The sequence below is a fragment of the Podarcis vaucheri genome, assembly GCF_965113315.1.
Source record: "Podarcis vaucheri genome assembly, chromosome: 16".
Taxonomy (NCBI): Eukaryota; Metazoa; Chordata; class Lepidosauria; order Squamata; family Lacertidae; genus Podarcis; species Podarcis vaucheri.
In genome coordinates this window covers 24,802,834-24,826,977 of record NC_138754.1, presented here as the reverse complement: position 1 = coordinate 24,826,977, position 24,144 = coordinate 24,802,834, and the positions used below count along the sequence as shown (strand labels likewise).

General features: G+C 46.6%; 1 protein-coding gene and 1 long non-coding RNA gene across 5 annotated transcripts in view; one reads left to right on the top strand and one right to left on the bottom strand.

Annotated features, from left to right (window-relative positions):
• The window catches only part of OSBP2 (oxysterol binding protein 2), a gene marked incomplete at its 5' end in the record, with an annotated part of 159,727 nt that overhangs the window by 88,411 nt on the left and 47,172 nt on the right, over positions 1 to 24,144 (bottom strand). Inside the window, one exon of one of the 4 annotated variants that reach the window (XM_082203117.1) lies at positions 20,805 to 20,874. The exons of 2 other annotated variants lie outside the window; for them this stretch is intronic. In XM_082203117.1, the coding sequence (XP_082059243.1) occupies positions 20,805 to 20,874 (70 nt within the window). Of the gene's footprint in view, positions 1 to 9,864; positions 9,998 to 20,804; positions 20,875 to 24,144 lie in introns of those variants that run through there. One more of the 4 variants, XM_082203119.1, reaches the window with a different exon arrangement.
• On the top strand, positions 614 to 10,032 carry LOC309521204. The gene is made up of 2 exons (XR_014214561.1): positions 614 to 973; positions 9,884 to 10,032. It is a non-coding gene; the product is annotated as an uncharacterized lncRNA (long non-coding RNA).

Genomic DNA, 24,144 nt, shown 5'->3' with positions numbered 1-24,144 from the left:
GTATCTGGCAGTGCAGTCACAAATATAGCCTTTCTGTCACAAAATTATTAGCCCTTCAGCAAGAATAGGTGGGAAGAATAGCTTCCAACTGCAAATTCTGGCTTCATTGTCCCATATCCACGAACAAGCTGCAATTCTCTCCACAATAAAAGAAAGGTCACAGGCAGCTCAGGTAACACGTCAAAGAGAAAAGCCAACACCAGGAACTCAATAGCTACAAAGCTGACCCAGAGAACAGCCAGAGAAATCAGCAGGAAACATAATGAGGCCCAAATATAAACCAAGCCAAGCACATTGTTAGAAAAACAAAAGAAGAGACTCATTCTCTCCTGTACAGAAAGTTATTTATATATCTGGATGAGAGGGGTTTTCAAAAACAGCTGGGGCACCCTTCCAGAGATGTATGCATGGTCTTGGGCTTAATAACCATGAAGTGAAACTGGACAGAAAAGCCTGTTTCTGAATATGGGGTTGCATTTCAGGAGTGGAGAGCCTCAGGACTGGGGGAGAAATGTGGCCCTCTAGACGTCTTCATCTGGCCCTCAGAGCTCTCCTCAGGCTGATCGCGACAGCACTCTGTCCACCTGCAATTCTCAGCAACTGATACGTTACCTGAACGTTAAGGATAATGGTTTAATTTCCGGAAATGGGAATGTTTACTTATGTTGGGTTACTGTGTATTTTTAGCATGGGGTTTATCCTTTGGCAGTAGCTGTCATGTGATTGGCTAACTGTGAGTCACATGAGAGAGCCACATTCCATTCTGTTGTGACTGTTATTCCAGTAACTGTTGTTTTTAACTGCTTTCTGCTCGCTCGCTCACTTGCTTGCTCTGTATGAGGGGGAATGGCTGCTGAGAGAGGCTTCTCAAGATACTGCTGAGGACGGTGTGGTGTCAGTGTGATCCGTCTGAAGTAAAACAGAGGAAGATCCCTAAACATTAATATCCTGTGAACTGCCCTAAGACCTGCAGGTATAGGGCGGTTACTTAATTAATTAAATAATTGAGAAATCTGTGCAGCAGCTAGATTGTAAATATATTCTTCTGTTATATGTTTATGAAAGCAAAGTTCTTTTTGAATATAAAGAGTCTGGACATTGTATAGTCTTTACAAAGAAGTTATCAATCACCCAGAATACAGTGGTAGCTTGGGTTAAGAACTTAATTCATTCTGTAGGTCCGTTCTTAACCTGAGGTACCACTTTAGCTAATGAGGCCTCCCTCTGACACTGTGCCGCTGCCACACAATTTCTGTTCTCATCCTGAAGCAAAGTTCTTAACCCGAGGTACTATTTCTGGGTTAGCGGAGTCTGTAACCTGAAGAATCTGTAACCCGAAGAACCACTGTAGTTATTTAGCTTCCTAGCTGTATGCTACTCTGTGTATCATCAGGAATACACACACACACACACACACACAGAGAGAGAGAGAGAGAGAGAGAGAGAGAGTTTTTTCTATTAAAAAACGTTTAGGGGTACTCTCATTTTCCTACTCATATTGAAATACTGCCCCTCAATGAGGCCAAACTTAGATTCTCAAAATGTTTAGGGGTATGCGTACCCTTGCATACTCCCAGAAAAAAGTGTGCTCTCACTCTCCTCTCTCTCTCTCTCTCTCTCTCTCTCAAACACACACACACACACACACACACACACACACACTGCCTCTCTGACAGTGGACAGAATGGACCAATGTTTCTGAGCTTCCCAGGACATTTGGCTGCCCTCTGCTGGAAGCAGAATGCTGGAGCAGATAAGACACAGCACAGGCAACCTGAACATCCGTTTAAACACACACTGCAACCTGTAGTGACTGCTGGGAGGTAAACCCATTTAGCTACTTCTCAGTGTAGCAGTCTCTTTCCCAATTAAACCACCACAGGGCAAAACACAGTTGCTTTGCACAAGCCCTGTGCAACTTCCGTGTCTGGGGGATAAATAATGCTGGTGAGGCAGAACAGAAGCCCCGAGGCCTGTAAGCAACACCAGTTCCGGGACGTCATTTGGAGTCAGGTCCCTCTCACTAACTGGGGCACAGCTCAGCTCACTTGCAAGCTCCCCCACGGATATAATTTCCCAGTAGGCAGATAAAGGCGATCTCTCCCTCTCTCTCGCTTTTCTAAACGTGTCACCGAAAATAAATTTTTAATCATTATTTAAATACATTTTCCACCCTCAGGACGTTCTAGGGTTTCACCATCTCACAAGAAGAGAAGGATGCAAAAACAGACTGACCCCCTTTCACATTTTCCCCAGGGGGCCAGGAGAAAGAGGAGATGTGGCGAGGACGTGGCCCTGGTAACAAGCTTGAACTCTTTTGTTGAGCATCAAGCTATTTCAGCCGTTTAAAAACAACACAGGAAAAGATCATACAGGCTTCCTTCAGTTCACTGCTCTTGGGAGTTGTTCTAAAACTCCCTGCCAAAACTTTCCTAAATGATAATGCAAGTACAGCAAGGAGGAAAGGAGTCCAGAATTTGTGGAAAGGCAAGCAGGCAGGCGGGACGCGGGTGGCGCTGTGGGTTAAACCACAGAGCCTAGGACTTGCCGATCAGAAGGTCGGCGGTTCGAATCCCCACGACGGGGTGAGTTCCCGTTGCTCGGTCCCTGTTCCTGCCAACCTAGCAGTTCGAAAGCACGTCAAAGTGCAAGTAGATGAATAGGTACCGCTCCAGCGGGAAGGTAAACGGCGTTTCCATGTGCTGCTCTGGTTCGCCAGAAGCGGCTTAGTCCTGCTGGCCACATGACCCGGAAGCTCCCTCGGCCAGTAAAGCGAGATGAACACCGCAACCCCAGAGTCAGCCACAACTGGACCTAATGGTCAGGGGTCCCTTTACCTTTAAGCAGGCAGGCAAGCAAGCAGGCTGGTTTTCAGCTGCAACGCATTTGACCTTCTTGACATAATCACACTGGGATATAATGGGTTGTATCTAACATTAGACATACTCAATAGAGAACCATTTGAAATTAATGGATATGACTCACTTAGGTCCATGGATCTACTCTGTGTAGGTTGGCTGCAGCCCAATAATAATAATGGCAACAACATCACACACACCCTGCCATGTGAGCGTCCCTTGCAGGCGACCACTGTGCCTGGAGACTGCAGACAAGTTGTACATCCATAGCAGTGACCAGAGGAGAAATGACCTCTGGGAGGACTGCAGAGAGAAGGAACGCCGTGGTGCATCTGCAGCAGCACGACTGGACACCTTTGTCTGCCCCAGCTGCAACAAAACATGTCTCTTCTGCATCTATCTCTGCAGCCGTAGCTGGTGCTGCAACCTTCCAACAGCTTGATCTCACCCCCCAAAGTCTCACTCCTCCATTGTCTCCCAAGGCAGACCATCAGTGGTGATGATGGAAATGAGTTGCTTCCTTTAATGCTGGGTGAGATTGCAATCCCAAATCCCTGGGTCTTTGCTGCTGGAGGCCACAAGAGTATAGCCATCTGCTGACCTCTGGCGCCACAGAGCTTCCACTTATTGTGTGGGGTCTTCAGGGGAAGCAAAAGTCATTTCCAGTCTGGCCAGGGCAGGTCTGGGCACAAGGCGTATCACACAAGGTGGGGAAGATGTTGTCTCAATCAAGAACCAGCATTGCCCGAAATCTTAAGAACACTGCTAGGGTCTTGCCTTCTATTGGCTCCACCAGCTTGGGAGAGCAGCCTGCAATCTTTAAAGCGCCTACAACCTATTCTGTATTCTCTTTCCCATATGGGCCAACCAAATGCCTCTGGGAAAACCTCAAACACCTTGAGGTCTGAGTTTCCACGCCTCTATGGTCTTCAAATAAAAACATCTTGGAGATCCTGGGCCACAGGGATGTTAGGCTGGCCTCAACCAGAGCCAGGGTTTTTTCGGCCGTGGCCCTGATCTGGTGGAACACTCTGTCACAAGAGACTTGGGCCCTGCGGGACTTGACATATTTCCACAGGGCCTGCAAAACAGAGCTGTTCCCCCAGGCCTTTGGCCAAGGAACAGTCTGACCCCCTCCTTCTGTAATCCTCATGAAACTCTAGCCCAACGGTTGCCATTAATTTGATTCTGAATTGATTTTAGAATGTATTTTAATTAATTGACTGTGATTTTACGTAAATTGTGCAATTTTTACTGTTGTTAGCTGCTCTGAGCCCGGCTTTGGCTGGGGAGAGCGGGATATAAATAAAATTTATTATTATTATTATTATTATTATTATTATTATTATTATTAACTATACATTCAACATTTTAAACATGGGTGAAAATTAAACCCATTAGACTGAGAGCAATGTCCTCTTTTATGCATGACCAAAAAACAAAAGCAAGAGTAATTTCTAATTATATAATGCACAGATTGCATGTATGTGTGTATATGCACAATTATGTAATGGTGGGATAAAAATAGCACCTGACCACCACATCACCAAGAGTAGAAAATGATCAAGCCAGCTGAACCCTAGGATGGAAGGCAGTTTCCATCACTGTACTCTTTTAAGCACCTGCTAAAAAGATTTTTTGTTTAGATAAGCCTACCCAGATGTTTCGGAACTTGACGAAAGCCTTAATCCATTTTTAGCCTATTGTTATTTTAACTTTTCAAAAGTCTTAAATTATTCTTGTTAAGTTTTCCTGTTGATAATTTTACTGTACACTGCCTTATGGTGTTGTTGTTGTTTTAACATTCAAGCAGTGCATGATCTTTTATGAAATAAATAAATAATAAAAAGGGAAGCAGATCCCCCCAAAAGGTGTCCATATTGGTCCATTGCAGCATCCGAACAGTTGACGCTGTTATTTCAGCCCAGGCATTCGTGGGCCAGAACCTTATGCAGATGCCACAGAAATCCAAGCTGCGTTGCTCGTAGAGGAAAAATACAAAATCAATTGTTTAAAATTTGGCCGGATGAACTACTGCTGCTCTCAGCCCATTCATTAAAATCATATGAGTTTTAGTCCATTAAGCAAGGGGGGGAATTCCCAAAGCAAAATGTGAACTTTGCTTTTCAGTAGTTGGAGCAGGCACCAAGATAAAAGATGCATTACCTCCTCCTTACATGAGAAATGTATGGAGATGGAATAGGGTGGAGGCCTCTTCAGACGGTGACTGCCATCTGCAGCCTAATAATAATAATAATAATAATAATAATAATAATAATAATAATAATAAATTTATTTATATCCCGCCCTCCCCAGCCGAAGCCGGGCTCAGGGCGGCTAACAACAATAAAATAATACAATGTTCTAATATCGTTTCATTGTAAAATTAATTCAAATCAAATTAATGGCAACCATTGGGCTAGAGTTCTGTGAGGATTACCAAAAGAGGGGGTCAGGCTGTGCCCTGGCCAAAGGCCTGGTGGAACAGCTCTGTCTTGCAGGCCCTGCGGAAAGATGTCAAGTCCCGCAGGGCCCTAGTCTCTTGTGGCAGAGCGTTCCACCAGATCAGAGTCACAGCCGAAAAAGCCCTGGCTCTGGTTGAGGCCAGCCTACCCTCTCTGTGGCCTGGGACCTCCAAGATGTTTTTGTTTGAAGACCGTAAGTTCCTCTGTGGGACACACCAGGAGAGGCGGTCCCATAGGTACGAGGGTCCTAGACCGTATTGCTAGTTCAGAGAAAATGAAAATGTTCAGAGAACATTGCTATTCAGAGAAAACAGCATATTTGAGCATGTTGCTGAGCTGCTTAAGAGGGACAGGAAATCTGCAGGTAGGGGAAAAACACATTTACAGAGGAGGCTGGTCCATTAGGGCACTGTTCCACCAACCTCAGTCTGCCTGTAGCCAGCCCTCATGTATCTGCTTTGCATGCAGAAGGTGTCAGGTTCAATCCTTAGCAACTGCAGGTAGGTCTGGGAAAAAATCCTAGAGAGCCACTGCTACTCATTGTAGATAATCCTGAGCTAGTCTGTATAAGGCAGCTCCTTATGTTCTCACAATCAGTCCATGGGATGGCACTGGCCACCAGCTTCTTCTTCTTCATTAGTCTCAATGCTGCCCTTGTAGGGAAGAGGATGGGGGCAAAACTAGAATCAGTTGCCACTGCCTGTCATTGTCTCTGGCGCCACCTACTGTTGGGCTCCATGCCTACCACCCAACCAGTCCCAATTGGCACCAGCCACCACGGTATATGTATGTGCCACTGGACCATGGACACTTTCTATTTCAATTCGAACTGCACACAACAGCAACGTACTAAATAAAATGGAAAGGGTGGAATTTATCCCTGGGGCCCCAGATAACAATAACTATGATATACAAACGCATCACACTCTCCAAACGTCCATCATCAGCATGCAAAGCTTCCTGATACATAAACATTAATATATTCAAATTTTAAAACATTTTAAACCTTTAATGATTAAAAAAAGAGTGGGGTTGTCCCTTTTTAATAGCAATAAAGTAAAGGGAATCTCTCAGCCCTCCAGTTATTGGAAACAGCCTTAGTGCAATTGCCTATAATTTAGGGGCCTACCTAGACAGCATCTTAAAAAGCAGAGACATCACCTTGCCAACAAAGGTCCATATAGTAAAAGCTATGGTTTTCCCAGTAGTGATGTATGGAAGTGAGAGCTGGACCATAAAGAAGGCTGATCGCTGAAGAATTGATGGTGCTGGAGGAGACTCTTGAGAGTCCCATGGACTTCAAGAAGATCAAACCTCTCCATTCTGAAGGAAATCAGCCCTGAGTGCTCACTGGAAGGACAGGTCCTGAAGCTGAGGCTCCAGTACTTTGGCCACCTCATGAGAAGAGAAGACTCCCTGGAAAAGACCCTGATGTTGGGAAAGATGGAGGGCACAAGGAGAAGGGGATGACAGGGGACGAGATGGATGGATAGTGTTCTCGAAGCTACCAGCATGAGTTTGACCAAACTGCGGCAGGCAGTGGAAGACAGGAGTGCCTGGCGTGCTCTGGTCCATGGGGTCACGAAGAGTTGGACACGACTAAACGACTAAACAACAACAACAACTGGTAATAGTGGCTAAAAGACTACAACTGGCAATCAGAAGTCCCAGTGCAAAATTAAGTGTCACAACAAACTCACCTGCTGGGTTCAGATGTCACAGTTAACATGAACAAGCAGCATGTGTTGGTGTTCACTGCTCATCTGTCCCTGCTGCACCCCACTTTTTCTTTTCTTTGACATGTTGGAAAAGAAATCAAACAGGAAGCCTGCTTTGCATTATGTGGGAACCGGCATTCGTGGCTTTTGCTTCTCTCCAAGCAAACCACGATTGGAAAACAAGGGTTAAACCTAGTTCACACATTCTGTTTGTTCACGTTAAGCCACAGTTTAATGATTGCTATTAATATCAATTACATTTATCAGTCGCTTTACACAAGGAAAAGAAACCTCAAAGCAACTTAGCAACAGCAAATACAACAGATAAAAGGTAAAGGGACCCCCCTGACTGTTAGGTCCAGTCGTGACCGACTCTGGGGTTGCGGCACTCATTTCACTTTATTGGCCGAGGGAGCCAGCATACAACTTCCAGGTCATGTGTGGAGCATGTCTAAGCCACTTCTAGCGAACCAGAGCAGCACACAGAAATGCCGTTTACCTTCCCGCTGGAGTAGTACCTATTTATCTACTTTCACTTTGACGTGCTTTCAAACTGCTAGGTTGGCAGGAGCAGGGAGCTCACCCCGCCGCGGGGATTTAAACCGCCGACCTTCTGATCAGCAAGTCCTAGGCTCTGTGGTTTAACCCACAGCGCCACCTGCATCACAATACAACAGATAATTGCAATTAAAACCATGAAAAAATGAACAATACAGATGCATTAAGTACTCATCCAGCAACATATTCATAAGGACAAGTCCTATCCATACCACTAAAGGATGAGACCACCACAGGATGCAATCTAATTAACCAAAGGCCTGGGGAAACAAATAGCCTTAGTCTAGTGATTAAAGACTGACAAGGATGGGGCCAGGTGCATCTCGCTGGGAAGAGTGTTTCAGATGGGGGCCACCACTGAAAAGGAGCATTCTCATGCGGCCATCCTCCACACTTCCCATAGGTGGGCCACACAGAGAAGAGCCAGTGTTAAAAACAGCAGGGTCTGGGCTGGAGAATGGCAGTCCATACTGGGCTGGAGAATGGCAGTCCATACTAAACTACAGCTTATCATGATGTCCAAACCAGGCCATTATGTGCCCTCAGGCAAGGCACTATATCTTGGTACTAGGCCCACATCAGAAATAGGTCAATAATTGTACTGACCTGATTTATAATGCTAATGCAATTATTGCGAAGAGGGTGGATTAGATCCAAAGAGCCAGGAAGTAGAAGGAAACAGACACTAGCACCCTGTTCCACAAACACTTGCACAAAAGCTTGTGCAGGTGTAAAATCCAGGATAGGTCATTCACATCCTTCCTCTTGGGAAAGTAGCAGAACACACTTGGATTCCTCTGCCATGTTCAAGTACAGTGGTACCTTGGGTTACAGACGTTTCAGGTTACAGACTCAGCTAACCCAGAAATAGTACCTCGGGTTAAGAACTTTGCTTCAGGATGAGAACAGAAATCGGGCTCCAGCGGCGCAGCAGCAGCAGGAGGCCCCATTAGCTAAAATGGTGCTTCAGGTTAAGAACAGTTTCAGGTTAAGAACGGACCTCCGGAACGAATTAAGTACTTAACCTGAGGTAGCACTGTGCTGCCGTGAGGCAGCTCTGACCCACCAAAAGTATTCCACATGCAATGCCATAGAGCACTGTGTCAAGCACCCCATCAACACAAAGCATTATTCTATCATATAAGGAAGACTTTGCCAAGCTGGGGCCCCCTCCAGATATTGTCAATACAACTCCCATCAGCCCCTGCCAGTTCGTACTGATGGGTGTTGTAGTCTGAAAGGTACCAAGTTCCTGAAGGCAAAGATAAGGGAAGGAACAGACCACTTCTACAGAGACAGAACCTTTCCCATGTTTGCTTCAAGGTATATATTTTGCTACAAAAACATCAAAATACCACTTTTCACTTTTAAATGCCACCGTCCACATATTTTGTGCTTCGGGAAATGTTTTTTCACCTTCCAGCTGAATCCAGAGCATGCTAGAGTTATGCAAGAGCCAGTTCTTCAAGAACTCACCACCTCGTGCCAGTTAAAACAGGCCAGTTAAAACTCGTGCCAGTTAAAACAGGGCAGGTGATCGGAAGTGTTAGGAGTTAAGTTTGGTACACAGAGATAAGTTGGGGACGGGGGTGGGGACTACAGTGTTGTACAGTGGTACCTCAGGTTAAGTACTTAATTCGTTCCGGAGGTCCGTTCTTAACCTGAAACTGTTCTTAACCTGAAGCACCACTTTAGCTAATGGGGCCTCCTGCTGCTGCCACGCCGCCGGAGCCTGATTTCTGTTCTTATCCTGAGGCAAAGTTCTTAACCTGAAGCACTATTTCTGGGTTAGCGGAGTCTGTAACCTGAAACGTATGTAACCTGAAGCGTATGTAACCCGAGGTACCACTGATCTTATAAATAGGATGTAGTCAAAAGAGAAACAAAGTAAGCCACATTCTCCACGTTTATGAAGAATGTGGATTTCCCCCACTCTGATCCATGACAATTTCACACTCTCCACGGCTGCCAAGAGAAGGAGAATTAAGCTCTGTGCAGACATAGTTGGTGGTCTATTGCTGTTGCTCCCTTTCATTCTGCATGAGATTAACATGCTTTTCCCAGCTGCAAGGCAACCTCCCCCACACCCCCACAATAAAGCACAACACTTTCCCCATTTTCTTTTTAAAGTGCACAAATATCCCCATGAATTGATCATGCAGTGAAATATACCAGTCAGTGGAAGCCGGAAGGGCCCAGAGATAACCGAAGGCCTCTGGAAAGGGGGTGGTGATGGGGGGAGAAGTCCAGAGAAGGCCAACTAACCCTTCTTAATTTTATTCAGGCAGCCCGAGTTGCAGAAGGAGCGGACGGATCCTGACTCCCAGCAGCCCCTCCCCTTCATTCCCGCCGTCAGAGGGGTCTGGCGGAAGCTCCAGCTCAGGGCATTGCCTGAGGTTGTTTATAAAAAAAAATAAAAATGGAAGACACTAATATTTAAGAAACATCCTGATTCAGCAGGGAGATGGTGGCCTGATGCATCACTGCTCTCAGAGAAAGCACATCCCACATTACAGATTCTGGCCACATGCTATGCCTCTCTCTCCATATAGTTTAGCCCCATGGATCTCCCGGCAACCATGAAAGCTGCCTCATTATACCACAATGCACCACAGCCTCTCTTTGGGAGCAATAAGGCAAGGCTTAACTCCATCCCTGCTGGGGAGACAGGAGTTCTCTCGGAAAGTAAAAGGGGAATGGAACAGGGAAAGGAGAGAGCCGCATATGAAACGCATAGGCTGCATTGCCGGCTTGCTGCTTCCCCTTTATGGAACATGCGCTTTGCAAAGTCACATGGACCACAGGAAGCTGACAAAGGCGATCTGGGAAGGTAATTGGGGAAAGAGCCCTGTGCCTTTAAATCCTCGCTAGAGGTTGTTTTTAGGACGTTTGCTGGAATATGCATCAGAGCTTACACACACACACACACACACAGCTTGGAAGAGTGATTTCTACATCATTCTGTTAAATGAAAAATGACCTAAAAACTACGTTCAGAAAATGAACAATTCTGTATTCGCCCCCAAAATAAATTTCATACCCAAAGGGAAAGGTTTCTCACCCCTCTACTGGAGGAGAAATCTGGGCTTGCCCCCAAACTGAATATGCAGCTTCCCCACCCCACACTCTACCCCACAGAAGGAATTTGACAAGAGCGAGAGAGAAAATGCTGGATAAATTCCTGTTAGGTGTGAGCTACAGTAACCTCACTATGGAAAGGGTATTTGCTGCTGAATAGGAGTTGGGAGAGATGAGGGGGGAAATGGGGAAACCACCTATAAATGCCTACAAGCATTTTATTTTATTATTCCCAGTCCTTGTAACCTATAGGGGGAAATCCTAAAGTCTGTCGGACCACAAAGTAAAGATTCAGAGCTCAGAGTAAGAAGAAAATGTATAGACTAACAGCACACATTCGCGTTCCAGGGAGCGGTTGCAGCTTAGTGACAGAGCAACTGCTTTGCATGCAGAAGATCCCAGAGTTGATCCCCTAGGAAGAGATTCCTTGTCTGAAACGCTGGAGGACTGCTGCCAGTCAGTGTAAACAATACTGAGTTAGTGGGTGGTATAGGTTGTAGCCAATGATAGTCCTACTCAGAGCAGTCACACTGAAACTAGGTTTACATACATAGCTCAGTCTGTAGCATCTCTTGGGATGTTGTTGTTGTTGTTTAGTCGTGTCCAACTCTTCGTGACCCCATGGACCAGAGCACGCCATTCCCTCCTGTCTTCCACTGCCTCCCGCAGTTTGGTCAAACTCATGTTTGTAGCTTCGACAACACTGTCCAACCATCTCGTCCTCTGTTGTCCCCTTCTCCTTGTGCCCTCCATCTTTCCCAACATCAGGGTCTTTTCCAGGGAGTCTTCTCTTCTCATGAGGTGGCCAAAGTATTAGAGCCTCAGCTTCACAATCTGTCCTTCCAGTGAGCACTCAGGGCTGATTTCCTTCAGAATGGAGAGATTTGATCTTCTTGCAGTCCATGGGACTCTCAAGAGTCTCCTCCAGCACCAGAATTCAAAAGCATCAATTCTTCGGCGATCAGCCTTCTTGATGGTCCAGCTCTCACTTCCATACATCACTACTGGGAAAACCATAGCTTTAACTACACGGACCTTTGTTGGCAAGGTGATGTCTCTTGCTTTTTAAGATGCTGTCTAGGTTTGTCATTGCTTTTCTCCCAAGAAGCAGGCGTCTTTTAATTTCGTGGCTGCTGTCACCATCTGTGGTGATCCTGGAGCCCAAGAAAGTAAAATCTCTCACTGCCTCCATTTCTTCCCCTTCTATTTGCCAGGAGGTGATGGGACCAGTGGCCATGATCTCTTAGGATAAGTGGCTTTAATCAGGCTACAAGGCTTGTTGAGTGCCCCGTCTTTCTAAACAGTAGTTAAAGTGCACTTCCCTTAACAGCCAACAGGAGGCAGTGTCCCTGTGGTCAGAGACAAAATGGCCATTTGTTCAGCTGTCTCATCCATAAACTATGGCTTAGCACCAATGCTCAAGCATTTGTGAGCTCCTGGAGAGGAGATTCTGCTCCAGACAAACCATAAGCTCAGATTCAGACAACACATTAAGCTGAACCAATACAAGGACCAGAGGAAGCAGGAAACAGCCAGCACCGCCTCTCCAGGAACCCTCTTGCTACTGCGTTCCCAATCAACCATAGTTTGGCTTAGAGTTATGTACAAACCAGCTCTCTTATCTTGGTTTATTAAGAAAAGCATCCAAAAGTCACAGTAGGGCAATACAGTCATTAAGACCGACCGAAAATCCACAAAGGAGAGGATGAGCTTGTGAATTTGCCAGAAGTATTGCTAGGCAATACGAAAACGAAATCATCTTATTCCGCCTAATAATCTTTAAATGGACTGTGGGAGGTGGGATGCCAGCTAAATTAGATTAGAGGGTACTCGATGCAGAAACATCTCAGGTTGCACCAAAGGCTAAAGAGATTGAAACACGGATGCAGTCAGGAGCAGGGGTAACCATAGACAGGCACATTCTGAAACATCACAGGGATATATAAACTACTGCATTCTCTTGCATCAGCTGCTAAAACCATCTTTTAAACAGAGTTTATCTTTTGTTTCTATTTAGATCTGCATGCAGAAATCTGGGGGCTGAGGGATGAGAAATAGGAAGATGCTACCATTAATATTATCAGAAAAAGCCTGAAATAAGTCTGTGGCTCCATCTGGCTGGGCTTTTATTAGTTGTTATTAATAATAAATGTGCATATTGACAGCTTTATAATTAGCTCCTGAATACACCCAAGATCCGTGCAGGGAGATTGATTTCCTCGTGCAATACTCGTTCGACTGCCAACCTTGTCTCCCAGCTTGCTTGCTTGCTTGCTTCCTCCCACCCACCCTCTTTCTTCCATTCTTCAACCCCACCCTTGGCCAACAACCTAGGGACACAAACCTCTGTATTCTGTTGCACCAGCAAAAGAGTTCATGCTGAGTTCTGAAAGGTCTGCGTTTTTAGCCTCATTTTATTTACGTCCCACTTCTCACCGCCCCCCACCCCCCGCAATAAAGGAATTGGAGAGTGCCAGGAAGGACCCACAACAATAAAAGAAGCCCACAGTCCTGGGCTTAGAGCATGGGTAGGCAAACTAAGGCCTGGGGGCTGGATCCGGTCCAATCGCCTTCTAAATCCGGCCCACGGATAGGCTGGGAATCAGCATGTTTTCACATGAATACAATGTGTCCTTTTATTTAAAATGCATCTCTGGGTTATTTGTGGGGCATAGGAATTCATTCATCCCCCCCCCATATATTCCTTCATTGCAGGGGGTTCTGACACTAGATGATCCTCAGGGTCCCTTCCAACGCTATGATTCTATCCCTTCTAATTATACAATAGAAAGAAAACAGTGTACAGTGGTACCTCGGGTTACGGATGCTTCAGGTTACAGATGCTTCAGGTTACAGACTCCGCTAACCCAGAAATAGTACCTCGGGTTAAGAACTTTGCTTCAGGATGAGATCAGAAATCGCACGGCGGCGGCGCGGCGGCAGCAGGAGGCCCCGTTAGCTTAAGTGGTGCTTCAGGTTAAGAACAGTTTCAGGTTAAGAAAGGACCACCAGAAAGAATTAAGTTCTTAACCCGAGGTATCACTGTACATTTCCAAGTTTGCACTGGTACGCTGAAATGAGAACTGTTACATAGAACATAAGAAGAGCCAGATAAGGTCAATGGCCCATCTAGTCCAGAACCCTTTTCTCTTCCATTCTGAAGACAGATGCAAAGAATTCATAGAGTTTCTCTGCAATGTTTGTATCCTCCTTTAGCACACCTTTGATTCCCTTGTCATCCAAGGGCCCAGCTGTCTCCCAGCCTCCTGCTACTAATGCATTTAAAGAATGGAAGCCTGAACTCCAGATGTTCTCAACTAACTAGCTGAGGCTGATGGGAGATGGTGATGATATTTATTTGTAACCTGCCCATCTGACTGGTTGCCCCAGCCACTCTGGGCGGCTTCCAGCATATATAAAGACATAATAAAACATTAAGCCTAAAATACCTTCCCTATACAGGGCTGCCTTCAGATGTTTCCTAAATGTTATATAATTACTCACCTCGTTAACATCTGACGGGAGGGCATTCCACAAGGTGGGTACCACTACTGAGAAGGCCCTCTGCCTCTGATGTAGTCCCAAGCATTTGGAGGGCACCAGATTGGTGAAGTGGGCCTTGTGTGGGGCGGGGGTGTTGATCAGAAGTGGTGCCACCGCCACCCCATGCCTTGCTCTCTGAAACTGCTAATCTAACTGCAGACAACAAAGATGCACAGAGCATCCTTGCACATCTAATGAACAGGGCTAGAAAGCTGACATCAACATTCAAAAGCAAACAATGAAAAAGTTTGAGACTGGTGGAAAAGGTAGTATCCGGCCACAGCTGTCCCTGGACGGGCTCGAACCGCCAACTTTCAGATTCACCTTCTCTATGTTGGGTCTACCCCAACTTCATCCCACGCTATAAATTAGGGGGTGAGGAAACACTAGGGTAAGGAATCACGAGTCTATGAGCCAGATGCAGCCCACGGTGTCTCTTGAATCTGGCAAGCAGCCTCTCATCCTTGGCCCTGTCCACCACATGCCTATTATAGCTTTGGGGGTGGAGGAAGCTGCCATTGGTACCAATGGAAGCTTTTTTTCTTAATCTAATTGTTGAAGGGGGGATTTGCAACCATCTCCACCCCCATCATTCTGCCCGGACACTGAGGTCCACCTCCGAGGGCCTTCTGGTGGTTCCCTCGCTGCGAGAAGCCAAGTTATAGGGAACCAGGCAAAGGGCCTTCTCGGTAGTGGCACCTGCCCTATGGAACGCCCTTCCACCAGATGTCAAAGGAAAAAACAACTACCAGACTTTTAGAAGACATCTGAAGGAAGCCCTGTTTAGGGAAGCTTTAAAAAAGGGACGCGGGTGGCACTGTGGGTTAAACCACAGAGCCTAGGGCTTGCCGATCAGAAGGTTGGCGGTTCGAATCCCCACGACGGGGTAAGTTCCTGTTGTTCGGTCCCAGCTCCTGCCAACCTACTAGTTCAAAAGCATGTCAAAGTGCAAGTAGATAAATAGATACTGCTCTGGCAGGAAGGTAAATGGCGTTTCCGTGCGCTGCTCTGGTTCGCCAGAAGCGGCTTAGTCATGCTGGCCACATGACCCGGAAGCTGTATGCCGGCTCCCTCAGCCAATAAAGCGAGATGAGCGCCGCAACCCCAGAGTCGGCCATGACTGGACCCAATGGTCAGGGGTCCCTTTACCTTTATCTAGGTTATTGTATTTTAATACAGTGTTGCCTCGCAAGACGAAATTAATTCGTTCCGCAAGTCTCTTCGTCTTGCGGTTTTTTCGTCTTGCGATGCACGGTTTCCCATAGGAATGCATTGAAAATCAATTAATGCGTTCCTAGGGAAACCGCCTTCAGACCAGGTCCGGGGACAGTCTGTCCCCGGACCTCTTCTGAAGGCTGGGGGGGGGGACAAGGGCTTTTCTTTCCACCCCCAGCATTTAAAAAAACCCCGGGACAGCGGAGGACTTCTCCGCTGTCCGGGCGATCTTAAAATGCTGGCAGGCGGCATTTTAAAATCGCCCCGGACAGCGGAGGACTTCTCCGCTGTCCGGGGCGATTTAAAAGCCCCTGGGAAGGCAGGCAGGGGGGACAAAGACTTTTGCCCCCCGCCAGCCTTCAGAAGAGGTCCTGGACCTCTTCTGAAGGCGGGCGGGGGGCCAAAGTCTTTGCTCCCCCCCGCCTGCCTTCAAAAGGTGTCCCCGCTGCGGCGGGAGGTGTCCCCTGCCCCCCCGCCCGGCTTCGGAGCACCGGGAGAAGCCATCTCCCCGCAGCCCCTTGCTGCAAAAGACGTCGGGGGAAGCGGGGAAGCGAAGCGCTTCGCTTCCCGCTTCCCCTGACGTCTTTTGCAGCAAGGGGCTGCGGGGAGATGGCTTCTCCCCCCAGCCCCTTGCTTCAAAAGAGGTCCGGGGGAAGCGGGAAGCGAAGCGCTTCGCTTCCCCGCTTCCTCCGACGTCTTTTGCAGCAAGGGGCTGCGGGGAGATGGCTTCTCCCCCCAGCCCCTTGCTTCAGAAGAGGTCCGGGGGAAGCGGGGAAGCGAAGCGCTTCGCTTCCCCGCTTCCCCCGGACGTCTTTTGCAGCAAGGGGCTGCATCGCTATCTCCCCGCAGCCCCTTGCTTCAAAAGAGAAGACCCGCTGTCCCCGGGGTAAGCTTCGTTTTGCGAAGCAAGCCCATAGGGAAATTCGTCTTGCGAGGGAACTCGAAAACGAAAAAACCTTTCGTTTTGCGAGTTTTTCGTCTCGCGAGGCGTTCGTCTTGCGGGGTACCACTGTATTCTGTTGGAAGCCGCCCAGAGTGGCTGAGGAAACCCAGCCAGATGGGTGGGGTATATATAATACATTATTATTATTATTATTATTATTATTATTATTATTATTATTATTAATTATTACTATCCCTTTCTTTCCCTTCCCAGCTCTGATGCATCCCAACCCACAACCCCCAGTGCAACAATGTGGGTGGGGTGGGGTGGGGTGGGGAGTCCCCACTGGGAACAAATTGTTACTCAGGGCAGGGCAGAGGACAGAAGGGCTGGGGGGAAAGAGAAGGGGAGAAGCAGGAGAGAGGGGGGGGTCGTTATCACACACTCTTTTGAGGGGTAGATGACTTGTGTGAGTGTGTGCGGGAGCGTTCACTGTGCCCCGAGAGCAATCTTTCTTTTTTAAAAGACAGAGCGAATTACTACAAAGAATAATGGAAATAATGAAAGCAGCCATAGATCATAGCATACCGAAGGAACAAGTTATTTCAAGTCAAAGGTTTCAGCGTTCACGCCATCGGGCGCAAGCGAATGTTTCAATTTGCCAATGACTTAGGAACGATTCCTGATTTTCTAAGAAGCTATTACAATGCTATTTTCCTCCCTCCACTCTTGTATAGCTGGCTCATTTAAACATAACAACGCCACCGCGCTCCACTTTCCCATTCTGTCATTCTCGGGAGTATTTTCCATTAACTTCACGTATCAAAGCCTAGTGACTATAATCACATACATGGCTAATGCTGCATCAGTTTAACAGTAATTTCTTTATATAATTCAGGAGAAGTAGCAAAGGATCTGGCATTATATGGCTCATCTTTTCTACAGCGGTTCCAATTTTACTCCCGTACCTGTTTGCAACTCAACACAGCCCCCACGTATGATAAAAAGAGCTCCCCCCCAACTGTTATGGTGTTGCTTAGATGTGTTTCTATATATAAACACTTGCTCTTAACAGGATTATTTCCTTTTTTCCCATATATATATTCCCATTCATAAAAGTTTTGAACTTAAGAATAGCCCTATGGCCGATCACAGTTCAGTATCCATTCTCAAAGTGGCCAACCAGATGTCCATGGGAAAACCCTAAGCAGGATCTGACCTAACAGCAACACTCTTCCTGTGGCTTCCAGTAATTGGTATTCAGAGGCAGAGTATAACCATTGTGACTAGTAACCTCTGATAACCTTGCCCCATCATGCATTTATGCATTCAACTCAATACTGACTCCCATCTGTAATTCTGACTCGTTCACCTTCTCAGTGAAAACATAAGATCTTACAGAATTCAGATTTTAACAGTTTTTACAACCTTGAATAAACAGCCTTTCAGAATTAGCACCGTCTACTTCAGAAACCGTGCTATTTCTGAAAGGCTGCTTATTCAAGATTGTAAAAAAACAATAACATTCAAAACCTGAACTCTCCCGATCTCATTTTCATCTGATATTTACAGATTTGCAAATATTCAGATGGTGAAAACTGGATCACATTCATGAAAGGTTTTCATTGAAGGCCAGGAAGCACGTATTAGCGAAGAAATATTTATTTTCATACATGCAGTTCACTGATAGCAGTCTTAAGGCCCCCACACTCGGACCCTCAGACTCCAGTCATTATCCCCGAAAGCTACCCGTGCTTCAGGTGGATCAATGCATAACGACAACGTGGAAAATTAGAGACTTCAGAGGGCTTGAAAAGCGTGTGAGATGTCAATCGGGCCTTGGCTATCAATGCCCTCCAAAAGCAACACAAGAATTCTATATTTCACATCAACTCGTCATCTCATTCAAGCAAAACAAGCTGTTCAGAACCTGCTTCAACGGTCCGTTTCTGTCTTCAGAAGCAGCATATTAAGCTCACAAGCCACTCATTTTTGTTTCCATGTGCACTTAGCTCTTGACAACAAGAGTTTATCACTCCCCTGATATTCCTCTAGAAGATGGAAAATTGAAAGTGGTTCTATTTGCACCAAATTCCAAAGCACTGGAACTGGATTTATCTCCCAGGTCAAACTTAATGTACTAGTGGTTTCCTCTAAAGTTCTACAAAGTGCCAAAGAAGATTCGGAGGGTGGAGGGGGATAGAGGGAAATGCAATGCTACTGAATAAGTTAACTGGGGCTCTCACAAAGCAAACCCCCACACTCTGGAATAGTCTGGATTGCATGGAAATCATAGAATCATAAGAGTTGGAAGGGAGCACAAGGATCATCTAGTCCAACCCCCACAATGCAATCTTTCATCCAATGCGGACCTTGAACCCACAACCCTGAGATTAATAAGCTCATGCTCTAACGACTGGTCTAGTGCGGTAGCTCATCTAAAGTTCAGTTTCCCAAAGCAAGCAGCACATATTTCAATGGGAACATTCTTATTTTCCCCATATAATGTTTGTTTAGTTAATAGCAACAATCTGATTACCTTAATTTTTTTTCTTTTTAAAGCATGAAGTTGAATAGACTGTGATTACACTAATCCAGCGAAGCCACGGTGCATCATTTCTCTACTTCAAAACCTCATAACACATAATAAAGTGCGTTGCTGCTCTTACTAAATTCTCAGCCTCCAAATCAGCCACCTCAATATCGAATCATAAATCCAAGAAATAAAAATAAAAGGCAATAAGATGCCCAGTATCTTACCTTGAAAAGCTCATTTGTGGCAACCAGCCTGACTCATCACCTTTTTTTTTTTTTGGTCCTACTTAGTGGTGGTTCCCAAACTTTTTGGTATGGTGATCCCAGAAGCCCAAATTTCCTTGCTATGACAATTTATTGTCATATGAATTTGGGACGTTGGATCTTCTGCAGCAGTTTTGTGCATTTTAACTGCAACTCTGCCTCTTTTGTTAACAATTCCTTGAGGCATTCCATAAAATTCTTTACTCAACGTCCCTATTGATGCAGAATTTGTTGAAACAATTATACCTACAAAGTTATTCACAGTTTTGTTTAAGGCGATGTATGAACCCCATCTGTTGGTGGGGAAAGATGCACCAAAAAGGGGCAATTGTAAGGAGGAGGGATTGTACATTTCTCACCCAGAAGTGAAAACAGTGAGCTACTACAAAGGAATTTGTATATTCTTCATAGTAGATAGCTTGTAGTGGGATACATTGTCAAACCAGGGTGCTCAGTTATTTCCTAATGATGAGCTTTTGCAATTAGTAAATCATGTTCTGATATGGGCACAATCCACTCAAAGTGAAACATGTTACAGCTGCTATCCCAAGCATGCTTACCTGGGAGTGAGTCCTATGGAACTCACTGCTACTTCTGAATTAAACTGGCTGCACATTCTATTGATTTCAATGGGAAAGCTCTAACAGATGTAATGTGAACCTCCTACTGGAACCCATAGGAACTGAAAGTGTATATATTCTGGCTGGATCACACCCTCTATCAATTAAATGCTAACTTTAAGCATGGCTAAAGAGAATACATGATTGTGATTGTGATTAAAGCGTCCCCTTTAATGATTATTAACTTATTAAATCATTCACTTTGATTACTACTAATTTAGTAACAGTTACACACAGTTAAGCATTTCTGTTAAAACGTTATGGTAAAATGCCCCATTGAATTAACCGAGAGAGATTTACAGCCTATGCACGTCTACAGGGAAGTGAAGCAAATTCCTAGGGTGGCTGAAATCTTAGCTCAATGCTGACCGAGTGATGCTTGACTGTTCCGGACAGACCAGAGGAGGCTCACCTGAAGCTCACCTGAAGGTCCAAGTGCTGAATCACCAGGGAGGGAGGGTGCCACTGTCAGAAGCCAGGCCCCTCCCTTGGCTTCCCCGTGTGCCTGCCACCCGCTTGGGGGTCATGACCCACAGGTTGGGAAACGCTGCTATAGGAGGACAAGCCTGTGTTAGGGAAACTGCCCCCTCCCCTCCCCTCCCCTCCCCTCCGAAGGATGCTTTGACACAGCACTTCCAACCAGCAAAACTGTACCCTGCCAGTATTGCAGTGCTTCTCTCTTTGACTAACAGAGAATCAATACTGGGCTCCAGCAACCCTCCCAGAGGAACCGGCAGGGTTTTATCCAGAGCTGTACAAATTCACGGAGGGTTTCTGTTTTTGTTTAAAGCAACTTGATCTAAACAAGAGGACAGCTTTCTGGAAGCAAGAAGTTACAATACACAGGTGATTCTCCCCCACACACTGCAGGGAGTATCGAAATTCCCAGTGCCTTGTCTGTTAAAGAGGCAGCGTTCGCTGCCGCCACCCGCTTCCAAGCTGCCACCTAACCCGGCATGATAAGCAAGTCTCGGTTTGGGCACCCCAGCCTTTGCCCCCACCCCAGCCCCCCACGCAGCAGCCCATCACCCCTCCCCTCCCCAGCTTTGCTCCTATGCTTCTCTGACCTTGCCACGTGACGGAGACCTCACTCTGATGGGGCCGCAGGCAGAGGTGACCCATAAGGTTAAGGCACATTTCCCCCATGGAGAGCTGGCAGGAGAGGGGAGGCTTAGGGGGGGAGGGGGAACCAAGGCTTCTTGTGCAGTCCAGCTTCGCGGAGAGACTGGGAACCAAGTGCTTACTCAGAGAGGCACTGCCCAGGCAAAGGGGGGGGAGAGAGAAGAAGCAGAGATCGCCTCTACGGAAGGTGGGGGGGGAGTGAGAAAGAGAGCAGGGGTCCTGGCCAGAAAATGTAGCATCTCTCATGAATCGGCCCCCTCCTCCCAGGACTTGGGCTCCTTACTCTTCCGCCACCCCCAACCTGAGAGATCAGAGAGAGATGCCCTGCTCAGCTACAGCTTTTTCACAAGAATCCTTAAGAGTTGCAAAATAATAATAATAATAATAATAATAATAATAATAATAATAATAATCCCCCAAACCACTGGATTTCATTTCTCCACCCACCCACCCCCACTTTCCACTTTGCATATTTTCACATTAGAAGCAATAGATGGGAGGGTTCACCTAAAAATATTAGGGTAGGGGGCTGCTGTTCCTCTCCAGAAAGTGGGTTCACCCACAGTGCTCAGGAAAGCCAAGCAGTTCAAACTCCCCCCCCCCCATTTTATACCTCCATCTCTTCCCCAGTTCTCAGCCTGGACAGCTGCTCCACCCTGAGGTGCCATTTCCATACAGCCGGAAGAACGGGCTAAGGAGTGGAGCTGCGTGCGAGAGAGAAACAGGAGGGGACGAAAGACCCCACTCCCCTTTTGCTCTGCTTTGCCAGTCCAGCAATAGGGGGGGTGGGAGAGGCTACACTCCCCGATCTCCCCAACCCCCCCCCCTTACTCACCCTGCCAAGTCTTCCCCTCGCAGCAGCTAGAGAGACAAAGGACAAGTCTTCCTTAAACCTGCCGTGGGGTGGGGTGCGCTTGTGGGGCTTATAGTGGTCTTCCACTCTGGTATGTTTCCTTTCCCACCTCAGTCCATCCGTCTTCAGCCCCTCCCTCGTCTCGGTTGCCGAGAAAGGCAGGCGAAAGCAAATAAATACAAGCAAGTGAAATCTCCGGATGGGGATCCGCAAGGAGCTCTCATCAATCTCCACCCAGGAGAGGAGTCGCAGCTGCTGCTGCTGCTGCCGCTGCCGTCGCCGCCGAGGCTGCCTAGGGCAGCGATCTGATCAGCACCATGGACAGCCGCCAGATGGATGGGTCTCCCAAAAAACCACCCGCACACACTCAAGGAGAAGGAGAGGAGACTTATTGGGCAGTCATGTGTTCTGCCGGGTGCTGGGCGGCCCCACCCACTCCCAATTCTCCCTTCCTGGCTCTTGGAACATCGCCGCCCTCCCCTTCGCAAATCTGGGGTGTGACAAACTGATCAAGCCACCGTGCTGCTGCTGGCTGCTCCCTTCTTCCTTCCCTTCCCCACAGTCCACAAAGTAAGGAGGTTTTAAAAAGCCCCAACTCAACTTGGTGATCTTTCTAAGGTCTTGAAACCAGAGCAAGTGGGACTTCTTCAGCATGGTTTCATATGTACGCTTTCAGGCTGAGGCTGGCTGGCCACCTCCTCCGTGGGACCTTTTTTTGTTTTGTTGTGGTTTTTCCAGAACAGAACAAGCTACCATCTGGACGGATCATCAAGGCATTTTGTGAGACCATTTCAACTGACGGGCAAGTCTGCTGAAAACATCCACTCCTATTGAAGAAATACCTGGAGATGAGCTTCCGAAGGTAGCCTTTGTGGTTCTAAAACGGAGAGTTGCCGGAGGAAAGCAGCAAAACATTTGCACCAAGGGATATCTTGGTTTGGCCTACTTGACTCGTGTTGCATATAAATTGGACACTGAATTTACATCCATTTTGCTAAGAAATAAAACCACGCACTGACTCTGTTGCAGTTCAGGCACAGGCTGAAAGACTTTTTCGCCAAAGCATGTGATTGACATGCTCAACCAATCACAGTGTCCTGCAAGAGAGGGCATCCCACAGGTGCTGTCCAAAGTCTGTTCTGCATGATGTCAGAATCAGAACTTTAATGTGATAGCAATTAAATCCTTTGAAACTCCCTCCCACTGCATAACAGACAGGTGTCTTCTCTATTAGGTTTTTGGTACCTGCTAAATACATTCCTCTTTCAACAAACCTGCTAAAATCTTTATCCCTGTTGATATCTGTCATTGATGTGAATTGATTTTATGTCCATGCCACTGTCGTTTTTAACTGTTTTATATTTTTTGTTTTTAAATTTGTGATTTCTTAGATTTTAAAAAAATATATGTAACTGTTTTGTATCTCTTATTATATTGCATATGCTTAAACTGTTTTTAATTCTGAATTTTTAATTGTTGCAACACGCCCTGGGACTTGCTGGTGAAGAGCAGGTAATTATTAAATTAATAATAATAATTGCAGCCTTATGGGAAGCAAAGAGCCATAAAAAATATATGTTCCTGTCCACTGTTTATATAATATTTGGCTTTTACTATATCATTATATTATTGTTGCAAAAACCCCAGACATGTTTTACATGCCTAAGCTGTGTATAAATCTTTTAAATAGATGGAGAAAGGTTGTTTTCTGCTGCTCCAGAGAAGCGGACACGGAGTAATGGATCCAAACTACAAGAAAGAAGATTCCACCTAAACATTAGGAAGAACTTCCTGACAGTAAGAGCTGTTCGACAGTGGAATTTGCTGCCAAGGAGTGTGGTGGAGTCTCCTTCTTTGGACGTCTTTAAGCAGAGGCTTGACAACCATATGTCAGGAGTGCTCTGATGGTGTTTCCTGCTTGGCAGGGGGTTGGACTCGATGGCCCTTGTGGTCTCTTCCAACTCTATGATTCTATGATATTTTAAATAGTGGGAGAGGTGAGAAGCAGGGCTCCCTCCATCTGCCCTGCTGTGCCAGGCCAACCCCACTGGGCCTCCTCTTCCCTCAACTGACACCTGGGATAGCCATTCCATCAGACTGCCTCAAAAAGAGAGAGAGAGAAAGTAGAAGGATCAATCCAACCACTTTGCTCAAAGCCCAGCTCCATTAGGCACCACCTACCTATGAACTATGGGACGCGGGTGGCACTGTGGGCTAAACCACAGAGCCTTGGACTTGCCGATCAGAAGGTCGGTGGTTCGAATCCCCGCAACGTGGTGAGCTCCCATTGTTTGGTCCCTGCTCCTGCCAACCTAGCAGTTTGAAAGCACATCAAAGTGCAAGTAGATAAATAGGTACCGCTCCGGCAGGAAGGTAAACGGCGTTTCCGTGCGCTGCTCTGGTTCGCCAGAAGCGGCTTAGTCATGCTGGCC